The sequence below is a fragment of the Aethalodelphis obliquidens genome, unplaced genomic scaffold (assembly GCF_003676395.1).
Source record: "Aethalodelphis obliquidens isolate GAN/ISIS:26980383/991018 unplaced genomic scaffold, ASM367639v1 scaffold146, whole genome shotgun sequence".
NCBI lineage: Eukaryota > Metazoa > Chordata > Mammalia > Artiodactyla > Delphinidae > Aethalodelphis > Aethalodelphis obliquidens.
In genome coordinates this window covers 138,587-151,607 of record NW_020838090.1, presented here as the reverse complement: position 1 = coordinate 151,607, position 13,021 = coordinate 138,587, and the positions used below count along the sequence as shown (strand labels likewise).

At 55.5% G+C, this 13,021-nt stretch overlaps 1 protein-coding gene across 2 annotated transcripts; it reads right to left on the bottom strand.

The window, feature by feature from the left end:
- Positions 1-6,297: 6,297 nt before the first annotated feature.
- Positions 6,298-12,610, bottom strand: FAM50A (family with sequence similarity 50 member A). Of its 2 annotated transcripts, XM_027099856.1 has the most exons (13): positions 12,414-12,524; positions 11,126-11,210; positions 10,928-11,027; positions 10,511-10,656; positions 8,379-8,455; positions 8,201-8,267; positions 7,984-8,045; positions 7,684-7,760; positions 7,402-7,456; positions 7,179-7,227; positions 7,016-7,086; positions 6,811-6,921; positions 6,583-6,700 (listed from the first exon to the last, which is right to left on the bottom strand). In XM_027099856.1, the coding sequence occupies exons 1-13, from the start codon at positions 12,522-12,524 to the stop codon at positions 6,692-6,694; spliced, it is 1,020 nt and encodes a 339-aa protein (XP_026955657.1). In that variant the 3' UTR covers positions 6,583-6,691. The 2 variants fall into 2 exon arrangements, with proteins under 2 accessions (XP_026955656.1, XP_026955657.1); XM_027099855.1 differs by lacking the exon at positions 7,179-7,227 and having other exon boundaries at positions 6,298-6,700; positions 12,414-12,610.
- Between the last annotated feature and the right edge of the window lie 411 nt (positions 12,611-13,021).

The following is a 13,021-nucleotide window of genomic DNA, read 5'->3' as shown; positions in this document are numbered from 1 at the left end:
CTTTTTTTTTTTTTTTTTGGTACGCGGGCCTCTCACTGTTGTGGCCTCTCCCGTTGTGGAGCACAGGCTCCGGACGCGCAGGCTCAGCGGCCATGGCTCACGGGCCCAGCCACTCCGCGGCACGTGGGATCTTCCCGGACCGGGGCACGAACCCGTGTCCCCTGCATCGGCAGGCGGACTCTCTACCACTGCGCCACCAGGGAAGCCCTCCTTTTCTTTTTAAACAGATTTATTGACCTATAATTCATCTGTCATGTAAGTCACTCATGTAAAGTGAAACATTCAATGACTTTTAGTATATTCACAAAGTTGTGCAACCATCCCCACTACCAGATTCCAAAACATTCTCATCACCCTTGAAGCAAGCCCCCATATACCCCTTAGCAGTCCTCCCGGTCTGCCCCATATGAATTTGAGGATGAGCTTGTCAGTTTCTTCAAAAAAGCCAGCAAGAGTTTGATAGGGATTGAATTGAATCTGTAAATCAATTGGAGAGTGTTGCCATCTTAACAAGATTCTTTCCATCCATGAGCATGGGCTGTAATGATTAACTTTATGTGTGTTAATTTCAACTTGGCGAGGCTGTAGTCTGCAGCTATTTAATCAAACTCTCATCTAAGTGTTGCTGTGAAGGAATTTTGTAGGTGTGGTCAACATCGACAATCGGTTGACTTTAAGTAAAGATTACCCTCCATAATGTGGGTGAGTCTTGTCCACTCAGTTGAAGGCCTTAAAAGCAAAAACTGAGGTTTCCAGGAGAAATAGATATTCTGCCTCAAGACTGTAACGTAGAAGTCCTGCTTGAGGCTGCAGCTTGCCGACCTGCTCTACAAATTTTAGACTTGCCACCTTGCCAGCCCTCACAATCTCATGAGCTAATTGCTCAAAATAAATCGTGTGTGTGTGTGTGTGTGTGTGTGTGTGTCCTGTTCTGTTACTCTGGAGAACCCTAACTAAATATTTTTCCATTTATTCAGGTTTTCTTTATTGTCTTTCAATGACATTGTCTAGTTCACAGTGTACAAGTCTTGCATTTCTATTGTTAAATTCATTCCTAAGTCTTTTATTCTTTATAATGCTATTGTAAACAACATTGTTTACTGCTGTGGCACAGAAGTACGACTGATTTTTGTGTAATGATCTTTCATCCCGCAACTTTGCTGAACTCATTTATTAGTTCTAATATATTTTTTAGAAGATTATTAGGATTTTGCACCTACAAGATTATGTCATCTGAGAATAGAGATAGTTTTACTTCTTCCTTTCCAATCTGGACGCCTTTTATTTCATTGTGTTGCCTAATTGCCCTGGCTACACCCTCCAGTCAATGTTGGATAGAAGCGGTAGCTTTCTTTTTAACAATTTGAAATTATTTCAGACTTACAAAAAAGCTGTAAGAATAGTACAGAAAGCTCCCATGTACCCTTAACCCACATTCACCAAGAGTTCATATTTTGTTCCATTTGCTTTCTCATTCTCTCTCTCCCTCTCACTTGTGGGTGCATATGTGTTTATTACATATAAAAATAATATTTTTATCAACTATGTCTAAGTAAGCTATCAACTATGTCTAAGTAACTATGTCTGCATACAGCTTACCCCTTTGCCCCTAAATACTTCATTCTGTATTTCATAACCACAGCATAATTACTGTATAATTATTATAGACTCTTACATAACCAAAGCATAACTATCAACATCAGAAATGTTAATGTTAATACGATAATATTATTTTATCTAAGGTCTCATTCGAATTTCACCAATTGTCCTCATGATGTTTTTTCTGATCCAGGATCCAGTCTAGGATCCCACATGGCATTCGTTCTCATGTCTCTTTGGTTCCCTTTAATCTGGAACATTCCTCTGCTTTTCTTGGCCTTTCATGACATGGACATTTTTGAAGAGTGCAGGCCAGGTGTTTGGCAGAACGTCCTCAGGTTGGATTTGTCCGATGTTTTCTCAGGGTGCGATTTGGGCTGTGTGGTGTTGGGAGGCTACCAGGCCCTCTCTGTGCTTCTTATCAGGAGGCAAGTGTTATTGTTTTGTCCCTTCACTGTGATGTTAACTTTAAGCATTTGGTTAAGGTGGTGACTGCCAGTTTCTCAAGTGGACAGTTATTATTTTTCCCTTTGTAACTAAAAAGCAGCTTGTAGGAAGATACTTTGAAACTAGGTAAATATTCTGTTTTTACCAAAATGTTACCAGTCATTGATAATTCTTGCCTAAATCAATGATTACTCTGATGGTTACAAAACAGTGATTCTTCTCCCTCCATGATCCCTCCTACATTCATTCATTGGCATTCTCCTGTCAGGAACAGCTCCTCTGTTCATCTATCTATATATTCATTATCAGTGTGGACTCGGGGATGTGGATTTTATTCGATGGACTGTAATCCATTATTGGTTTTTTGTTTTGTTTTTGTTTTTTTGGCCGTGCCACTCATGGTATCTTAGTTCCCAGAAACAGGGATCGAACCCCCATCCCCTGCATTGGAAGATGGATTCTTAACCACTGAACCACCAGGGAAGTCCCTTGGGTAGCTTTTAAAAAAAATTTCCCTTTATGGGAGTTCCCTGGTGGCCTAGTGGTTAGGCTTTCACTGCCGTGGCCCGGGTTCAATCCCTGGTCGGGGAACCGAGATCCCACAAGCCAAGAAGAGCACGGCCAAAAACGAAAAATCTTTCCTTTTAATATAGCTATGTTATTCATTTGAAATACACTTGGGAGAATTTGTTTGTATTCCGTTTTAGCTTTTCCCCCCATCCTGTTGATTTATTTTTAGTATGTAAAATAGCAACATGTGTCCAGAAGTCAAAACTGCATCAGAAGAGACACATCCAGAGGAACATCACTCCCTCGCATCCCTATCGCCCGGTTCCCTCCGACCCCTTTAGGTAACCAGTTTCATTAGTTGCCTTCTTTTCCTGTTTTCTTTTAAAATGAGCTTTATTGGGGTATAATTTACAGACAATAAATGACCCCACTTTAAGGGTACAGTTCAATGAGTTTTGACAAATACATACCCCTTTTAACCACCCTCCAGCCAAGATACAGGCCATTTCCATCAGCCCAGAGGCCCCTCTGGGTTCCCTCCGCCCAGCCCCAGGTGGCTGCCCATCTGCTTGCTGTCACCATGAAGCTGGTGAGCATCTTTTCACTTGTTTTTTTACCGTTTTTAAAAAAAAATTATTGGCGTATAATTGATTTACAATGTTGTGTTGCTATTGCCATTCTTATTCATCTTTTGTGACATTGTGTATTCAAATCTTTTGCCTGTTTTTTTGTTCCTCATTCGGCCACATGCACAGGGCATGAAGGATCTTAGTCCCCTGACCGGGGATCGAACCTGTGCCCCCTAGCGGTGGAAGCACAGAGTCCTAACCACTGGACCACCAGGGAAGTCCCTTTTGCCCGTTTTTTAAAATTAGGATGTTTGTCTCATTTTTATTGACTTGCAGGAGTTTACGTGTGTGTGTGCGCGTGCACGCGTGCGCACGTGCATGCAAAACATATCCTGGATACGAGCCCTCTGTCATAAAAATATTTTCTTTTCTCCAAGCCAGTGGCTTGTCTTTTCATTTTCATAATAGTATCTTTTAAAGAGCAAAAGTTTGGATTTTTGATGAAGTCTAATTTATCAGTTTTTCCTTTTATGATTGTTTTTTGTCTCCTGTCTAAGAAAACTTTGCATAGACCAAGGTCACAAAGGTTTTCCCCCATGTTTTATTTATATATAGTTTTAGTTTTAGCTTTTACTTTTAGGTCTACAACCCATGTCAAGTTCATTTTTCTGTGGCTGCTGTAACAAAGTTCCACAAACTGAGTAGCGAAAACAATAGACATTTCTTCTCACCTTTTTTTCTTTTTTTTTTTTTTTTTTTTTGCGGTACGCGGGCCTCTCACTGTTGTGGCCTCTCCCGTTGCGGGGCACAGGCTCCGGACGCGCAGGCTCAGCGGCCATGGCTCACGGGCCCAGCCGCTCCGCGGCATGTGGGATCTTCCTGGACCGGGGCACAAACCCGTGTCCCCTGCATCGGCAGGCGGACTCTCAACCACTGCACCACCTGGGAAGCCCTCTTCTCACCTTTTAAGACGATAAAAATATTCTGGGAGTAGATAGAGGTGATGGTTGCACAACATTGCGAATATACTCATTGCCACTGAAATGCGCATTTTTAAATGGCTAATGGTTATTTTTATGTTATGTGAATTTTTCCTCAGCTGAAAGAAATTGAAAATAAAAAACAAAATCCCACAGTTAAGAGACCACATGGTCTCTAAGCCATCTCAGGTTGCATATGTCCCCCACCCCTTGAGGAGTGACAGTGCACTGTGCTCGAAGCCTGGGAACCAGGACTCTCACCTGGTGGTGGTGCTGCAAAATGGGAGGGGCCGGGGGGGGAGTCTGCCACTGTCTGGAAAATTAATTATGCCTTCCCTGGCCATCCAGTGGTTAGGACTTGGCACTTCCACTTCCGGGGCACGGGTTCCATCCCTGGCTGGGGAACTAAGATCCCGCAGGCTGCATGGCACGGCCAAAAAGTTTTAAAAAGATTTAAAACGGAGGAGGCTGTGTATGCACAGATCTGGAGAGACACGTAGGCTACTGGGGGATGCATTGTTAAGCAATAACCGCGGGTGCTTTGTTGGGGCAACTGGACCCGGAGGGTGAAGAGCTGGCCCCCGCCCCTCCCGCTCATTCTGGGCACTGCCTCTCTGACCTTTCCTCCCTTCCTCGCCTTCCCCTCTCTCCTTCCCTCCCTTCCACCCCACTCACCTCCAGCCTGCCTTCCTGTGTTGACACACCTGCTCTCCTCACCGCCTAGCCCACCCCCGGCAAACACTAGTCCCCAGAAACCTTGGTGAGCACTCACTGGCCTCGGTGACCTCGTGTAGTTCTAGAGCATCAGATAATAGTCCCAGCAGCCCCCAACTTTCCTCTGCGGCCCCCGGACCTCTCCCCTACACTCCACACTCACGTGAGTTCAAGGTCCCGAGGAGAGGGCCCCCAGCACGACAGTGCCCCTCCTGGCAGGAGTGCTGGCCTGCACTGGCCTCCAGGCAGGAAGTAGGGAGCCCAAGACTGCCAAGCAGAAAGCTGGCCCTTTCTCAGCCCTTTCTTAGGATAAGGGGCTCCTCCCTTGGGCCCCACCAACCATGGTGTCTTTTCCATCCCTCCAATGGCCACAGGGAAGGGGGTCTCCTCCCCTGACAGCCTCCCTGCCCCCTTGACCCTGACCCCAGACGTCTCCCTTCTTCCCAGCAACTTAGGGCTGTTTCCCTGACAGGACCCAAGATTGGGCCTCAAGGGGCTTGTTTTCCAGAAGCTGCCGGGCCAAAGGCGGCTCCCTCAAATCATGCAGTCTTCTGGTGGCTTCTCAAAGGGGGCAGGAGGGCGTTGGCGCAGGCCAGAGGATCCCCCCGCAGGGTTCCTGGAACCCAACAGAAAGCCTCATCGACTTCCTCAGAGTTGTTCCCCACATGCAGGACTTAGGGTGCCCAGGCCTATTCTACCCTCCTCCCTCCTCCAAGTGACCCTGGATGGCCCCGCCCCAGACACAGGGTAAGGAAGCCCAAGTGACAGCTCCTAGCTGCCAGATGGGCCTCCCCAGGCCACAGCTGAACAGGACAGAGGGCCCTGCCACAGAGAAGGGCACAAGAGCCTGTGCACCCAGCAAAGCCCACCACCAGCGTCAGATCTGCACACTGGCCAGGGAGGTGGGACCGGACCCAGAGCGGAGACGTTCCCTGCCGGCTGGGGTCTGTCCCCTGTCCCCTCTGCCAAGTCTCAGGCAAGGGGAATAAGGGGGGAGCAGGGGTGGTGGGCTTACCTTCCTCAGCCTCCTGGAGCTGGGCCCAGAGGAACCAGGGGAGCTGGCCGCCAAGGCGGGGCAGGAAGCAGGAGCACACATCCCCAAGACAAGTTCCCCCCTTGGGGCTGTGACAGCGACCAGCCCCAGGGCAGCCTGAGCAGAGCTGGCCGTGGGTCGGGTGGGCAAGCAGTGAGCACAGGGCATCCACAGCGGCCTTCCCATGTCCAGTCTGGGGAGAGATGCTGTGACAGGGATACAGGGTGGCTGGGAGCCACAGGCCAGCCGTGTCCCTCATGGAACGGGCAGCTAGGAGACACAAAGGAGCCCAAAGTCCTGGGCGGGAAGCACGGGGAGGAACGCCCTTCCTCCCCATGTAGGTGCCGCAGTGGGGACGAGCTGGGCCTGCTGAGGCCCCAGTGGATCCCTCCCACCCTCCCACCCCTGCCAAACACACGCTTTCTTGCAAGACACAGAGCAGAGATACTGTATAATCCCATTTATGTGGAACTTCCAGAACAGACAGATCCACACAGACAGAAAGTAAACTAGGGGATGCGAGGGGCTGGGGGTCAGCTGCTAATGGACGTGGGGCCTCCTTTCGGGGTGATTCACAACACTATGAATGTACTAAGTACCCCTGGATGGTACACTTTCAAATGGTCACACGGTGAATTTTATGCTATGTGAATTTTAGCTCTAGCTCTGACGTGTGTATCTCTGTCGTAAAAGAAAAAGGCGGTAAACACAGCACCAGGGGCAGGGGCTGAGCAGGCCCCGTCACGTCTCGGGAGCAGGGAGCCGGGCGCCTGGAATCCTGGGGCCGCAGGGAGGGCGCCGCAGGGAGCCGGAGGGGCTGGGGCTGCGCTGCTGCCACATCACCGGATCTGGTGCAGGACGAGGGGACAGAGAAGGAAAGGTGAGCTGAGCAGGGCCGGGCGGGCCTCCCGCCGGGCAGCCAGGCCAGCTCCCACCCAGTGCTCGAGGGCTTCTGTACCGTGTACTTGTCCCACTTCTTCTCAGGGTCGTAGGGCTCCCAGCGGCTGGCGGGGAAGATGTGCTTGTTCTTCTCGTACCAGCTCCGCAGCACCACCTTGCCCGCGTGCGACTGAGGACGGGAGAAGGGCCGGGCGCTGCGGCTCAGGGCTCAGGGCCACGTGGCTGGACCCCTCCTACCCGCGCAGTGCCCCTGCCCACCGTACCTCATCCTTCTCCACGGTGGCATCACTGAGCAGCCGCACGTCATCGTGAACGTCGAAATTGAAGAGGGGCCCTGCAGGGACAAGGAGACAAGAGGCCAGGCCCCGTCAGCTGCCGCCCCGTGACACGGGCAAGGGGCCGGGGGGCGGGGCCAGGCACACTCACCGCTCTTCCCTCGTGCCTTGGTGACGATGAAGTCATAGAAGCTGTGGTGCTACGAGCAGAGGGCAGGAAGGCGACGGCAGGTGAGCCACCTCGGCCGCCTGCAAGCCGGGTTCCAGCCCTGCCCACCCGAGCCGAAGACCCAGGGCAGGCGGGGCCCCCCTCGAAGCCCCCAGGTGTGCCACGGCCCGAGACCCTCCCCGCAGCCCCCAGAGAAGGGACTCACGTGGGGTATGATTAGGTCCTCCTTGATGTACATGAGCTGCTCCACCCCTGCCGACCTGAGGGAGAAAGGACCAGATAGCAGGTGGCCAAGGACACCGGGGCACCAGAGCTAGGAGGCAGAGGCCCGCGATGCTGGAAGGGGGATGGGAAAGGGGGCACGGCCCCCTTCTCAGGAGCACGGCGCCCGGCGTGCCGCGAGCAGCAGCCGCCACCTGGGGTCCCGAGCGCCAGGGCTGAGGCTGCAGACTCCGGTGCACCCCGCTGCACGCCCGCGCAGCCCCACCTGAGCTCGCTGAAGTCTTTGCGCAGGATCTCGAGGGCCTTCTGCAGGAACTGCTGCATCGTGTTGCCCTTTTTCATCTGTGAGTGACCCAAGAAGAGGCAAGAGGGAAACCGTGCGGGGAAACCAACCGAGGAGTTGGGAAGGGAGGACGGAAGCCCGGAACCCTCCTCCCTGCTCCCCCCGAACCCCCAGGGGCCACCCATACCAAGGGATTGACAGCTCCTTCCCACCGAGGCCAAAGGAGGCTGGGCCCGAGGGGCGAGGGGCACGGGGCACGGGGCGCAGGCCCCACAGCGTCACCTTGACTGTACGCCGGTGCCCAGAGCCATCCCAGTAACTGAAGGTGATCTCGATCTCCTCGCCTACAAAACAGAATTGCCGCTTGGCCTCCAGACCCCGGTGTCCCCACTCCCTGCCAGCTCCCTGGGGCTCGGGGCGCTGCCCAGAGCAGCGCTGGCAGGAGCGCGGGTGCGGCTCCCAGCCCCGGGCCACACACATCCCCCTCCGGGAGCCTCACTCTTGATCTTCTCCTGCTTGGCTTCCCACTCCTGCCGCAGCTCCTCCCGGAGCCGATTCTCCTCCTCCTGGAAGAGAAAGAGGCAAAGGAGGGAGGCCCAGGGCTGCCCAGGGGGGCACGCAGGGCCCCACTTCCTGAGCAAAAGCCTCTGCCAGGGTCGGGGTCAGGCCGCCTTTACCTCCCGGTCTCGGTCAGGCAAGAAGCTCGTGTCCACATCTGGGTTCTTCCCCAGTTTCCTCTTCTTTGTGGTGATCTCTGGAGCAAAAGGAAACACAAGGGTCAGTGGCACGATGGCCCTTGCCTCCGGGGCACCCCAGACCTTTGTCACCCAGGCCTCAGCTCAAATGCAACCTCCTTGGAGGCTTCTTGGACTGTCCTGGCCAGGACGCACAGCCCTCTTCACAGCACCTATGGAAACCTTTATGAGAGGTGCCCTTGCCAAGGGGCCTTCACCTTGGTCTCCACTGCCAGCAGCTGAACAGGAGGCTGGTACCAAATTGTTGCCCCATCAGCTGTGACCTGGAGTGCCTCGGGGGACTTAAGGCCTCAGTGCCGGTGCCAGAGGGAGAGAAGGTCCTTTGCACCAGAGGAGCAGGACATCCACATCTGACGTCTCATCCACTCTTCACGACAGCCTCAAAAGGTTACGACGTTCCTTTTTACCAGGAGACGAAACTGAAGCCCAAAGTCCTATGGTTGCTACTATCAGAACCCGTGGGGAGGAGGGAAGGAGAGGCCCCACTTGGGCTCAGGCCAGGCCTGACACCTTGGACTCTGCAACTCAGTTTCCCCAATTAGGACACAAATGAACGAGAACAGTGATTCTTTAACTTGCTGGTCTCGGCACCCTGGACAGTCTTACAAAGTCACCAAGGACCCCAGAGAGCTCTTGTCCCTGGGAGTTGTAACCGTTGACAGTCACCAAACTGCAAATTAAATCTGGGAAGTGCCAAAGACTCGAGAACACGAAAGCATGCATTCTATCAGCTGTCGGAGGGAGGGCGGCATGCCATGTCACGTGACCTCTGGAAAAATCCACTGCACGCTCATGAAAGAACAAGAGTGCAAAAGGCCAAGAACGTCTTAGCACAATTATGAAAATGGTTTTGACCTCGCAGACCTCTCGAAAGGGTCTCGGAGGCCCCCAGGGGTCCCTGGAGCACTCTTTGAGAACCGCCGACCTAGAAGACAAGCCCATACTCCAGGGCAGGGGTTCCAGCGCCTGGACAAGTTACAAAAATTCCACGCCAGCTACCCATGGCCGGGCCCCGGAAACCAAACCTCCAGGGGGAGGGAAGCACCCTCAAAGCCCCAGTGACACACAGAGAGGTTGAAAGCCTCCCCCCAGACCCGTGCTGTCCCAAAGGTGGCCTCTGCCACACAGATGGGCAGCTCACACCAAATGGAACTGACCTGCCCGTGGGAATATTTTAGATACCAAATATTACTAGTTACTGTTACTAAACAGTAGTGAGACTACCCCAGGGGTTTCCCCCCGGGGGGCTGGCAGCCTCTTCCTCCTGACAGCACTGGCCGCTCCCCTCAAAGCTGTCCCAGTGCCATCCCCTGCCGTGGTTCCCCAACACTGATCCCAGGCCACCACATCCTGGCCATCACGCTTTCTAACCCAGGCCAGGCCTGTGCTGCATCCTCCCCGGTCCTCAAATGCGTCCACTTCTGCCCGCTCTGCTTCTGGGCACACTCATCTCTTGACTCTGCATGCTTCTCACCCGCCTCTCTCTGGGTGCTAATGAGATTCCCCTCACCCTGAAGGCCCAACTCAATTTTCCCCCCTCCCTTGGCCCCAGCGAGACACACGCTTCCCTGTGTGTCTCCCACCAGGACAGGGACGGCACCCGGCTTCTGTCCGTCTGCCTCGGCCCTGGCCCGGCCGTGAGCGGGTGCCCAGCACACAGGGGCCCCATGGTGACCTCAGCCTTCCCGAGTCGTTCCTGTGGCCCCTTGTTCCCTTGGGCAAGTCCTGCACTGTCCAGTGAGCAGCCGCTTAGTTTCTGCGGTTGGGTCAATTTACACTGAAATTATTCAAACAGAATTAAGTTTGGTGCCCAGCCACACGAGCCCCACACAGCTGCCCAGGGACCACACAGCTGGTTCCCACTCAATCGGCCACCAAAAGCGAGCCCCCCACTCAACTTTGCCACGGTGAAGGCTTGGCCCTTTCCCTCCTGCCCCAATTTGTGAGGTCCGGGACCCCGAATGCGGCGGGCAGTCAAGGCTGTTGGCAGAGGTGCTTCTTCACTTGCGAGCTGGATGCCAGGACAGAGCTCTGCCAGCGGGACCTGCCCCCACCTTCCCTCTCCAGCTCGTCGTCGTCCATGGTCGCCTCCTCCTCCTCGTCGCCTGCCTCGTCCTCTTCCTCCAGGGTGAAGGACAGGCTGGAGATCTTCCGCTTGGCCTCCTTCTTGCGCTCCTTCTCTCGCAGCTTCTCCAGCTTCCTGCCGAGGCATGGGTGGCCGTCACGCACGTTCCCACCCCCGAGGCCCCTTCCCCGACCCAGAGCCACCTGTGTGCTCAGTGGGGGTCCCACTCAGCGCAGGCCCAGAGGAGTCCTACTGGCCCGGGGCACTTCAAGTTCACGGGCAGGCAGGGCTCTGATGATGAAAAAGGGTCCCCCCTCCCCTTCCACGTGCAGGACCAGCCTGACCCGCCCCCAAGCACGAGCTCCATCCAGAGGGGAAGGCCGCTGGCTGGGAGGAGACGACCCACAGCTGCAGCTCCTTCGACTGCTCCTTCTTGGCCAGCTGCTTCTCCCGCTCCTTCACCAGGGCCTCCTGCTTAGCCTTCATGTCGTTCAGGGTCACAAGACCTGCGAGGTGAGGAGACGCGGGGGCAAGAGGCGGTCACCCAGAGTCAGCCATGCAGCCGGCCTCAGCCCGGGAGTGGGGACACAAGCACTTTGCTCACCCACAGTGCTGGACTTGAGCTCCGCCTCCACGGCGTCATAGTGCGCAGAGAACTTCTTGTCAATGTTGGATTTCATTATGTTCTCCTGTCCGGGAGGGAAAGCAGCAGTGAGGGCACCTGCCACCCCACCATGCAAGCGGGGACCTGGGTTCTAGTCCCAGGTGTGTCCCTAGACTCACTATGATGTGACCTTGGGAAAGACATGTCCCCTTCCCTTGACAGATGGAAGGTTCCACAGGGCTGTGAGAGGCTCTTCCAGTGCCGAGGGAACCAAGTGGGGTCGTTTCCCCGTGCCATCTGTGCTGCTCCGGCCCCTCCACAGGTCCCACTGGGAACCAGAGCTCACTCAGTGGTTGGTGTTCTTCACGCCCAGCTCTTAGGCTGAAGTTCTGGAGACCCAAGGCCAGGAGTGCCAGGAGGGAGCAGAGAGTGGCTGGCGGCCCGGTCCCTCACCGAGCAATGCTGCTCCCTCCTGCCCCAGATGTTGCCAACAGCTTCCCACGAGGCCTCCTCACTCCAGCCCAGTCCCATCCCACTTGGTACCAAGTAGGTCCCTCTCTGGCCAGCAGCCTCCACAGGTGGCGGCCAGCAGAGAAATGTACCTCCGTCCCGCCACTGAGTCCGCACTGCGACAGTGGGGCTGGGGCACAAGTGTAAACCGAGGCAGCACCGGGCCTCAGCATGCAGCCACTTCCTTGGGCCCGGCTGCCACAGTACCTAAGGCCTGCCCTCCCCTTGCGCCGAGGCCCTGCTCTTGACTCTCCCCCAAAGGCCTAAGTGGAGGGCTCCTTCCTTCCTGACGGCCCACTGCCATTGGCCACTCACTGAAGCCCTTAGTGAACCGCGAGCCCCCCAGACCTTCCTGCCTGCCTCTGTCCCATGAAAAGGGCTCCAGAATGAGTCCGGTGGATTGGCTGGGGCCCACCCTTCCTGATATCCATTGGATCTGGGCCTGACTCTCAGGGCTGAAGGGCCAGAGAAAGAATGCTCTGTGCCCTCGAGGATCGCCCCAATGCCAAAAATGTAACCATTGAGTGTGGCTCCTTCCTGCTGGAGGCTTGTCACAGCCCACCTCCTCTCAGCCTTCTGCGCCCATTTTACACATGAACAGACTGTCGCCGGCTCATTTCCGCCCCTTGCTAGAGATCGGCGAGCAAGGGTCCCACCCCCACTCGCCGCCCGCGCTCTGCTCCCGCTCCCCGGGGCCCCGCACGACCCCGGGCGGCGGGAGCAGAGCACGGGCGGCGGGCCGCGCGCATGCGCCGAGGCGCCCCGGCCCAGCCCGCACCTCCGCGATTCTCTGCTTCATCTGCTCCATCTGCTCGCGCTGCTTCTCCCGCTTCTTCATCAGGTGCATGGCGCGGCCCGCCTCGCTCGCGGCACCCTTGTACTGAGCCATGGCGGCGGCGACAGCGACAGCGGTCCGGCCGAGTCTCACGGGCGGCAACGGCTGTGGAGTCGGCCGTGCAGTCAACTGACCCCAGCGCCGTGACGTCGCTACCGGGGAACTCCCTGCCACCGCGCCCCGCCCCCGGCACGTGACTGCGTGCCGCCCAGCTCCGCCCCGCTAGCGGCCCCGCCCCGCCGGCCGCCGGAAGCTGGACGCCGCGGTCCCTCTCTTTATAGGTTCCCCATCAGTTCCTCAACAATAACCGCCGGTACGAGGCTGGGTTCCCAGTCCTGCTTCCCTCTGTTGACCCCAAGGCTGGGCCCCCGGGCCCCTCACTTCCTCGATGTTGATCTCAGTCTAAGGGCAGATCCCCATCCCCTCGCTGACTCCCTGCCTGAGAGCGTCCTGGTTCCCCCTGCTTCCTTGGCTTTGACTCCCCTCCCAAGACTGGGCCCCAGCCCCGCGGTTCCCCAGGCCATGAGGCTGGGCCTGCGCTTCTGCTTCCT

What these genes read in the sequence shown, in the direction of transcription:
- FAM50A (XM_027099855.1), bottom strand. Translation starts at nt 12,524, where the DNA reads ATGGCTCAGTACAAGGGTGCCGCGAGCGAGGCGGGCCGCGCCATGCAC. An exon ending in CAGTCGAAGGAGCTGCAGCT is followed by an intron (nt 10,657 to 10,927) that starts GTGGGTCGTCTC and finishes ATGCCTCGGCAG; the next exon opens with GAAGCTGGAGAAGCTGCGAG. An exon ending in CGACGAGCTGGAGAGGGAAG is followed by an intron (nt 8,456 to 10,510) that starts GTGGGGGCAGGT and finishes CTTTTGCTCCAG; the next exon opens with AGATCACCACAAAGAAGAGG.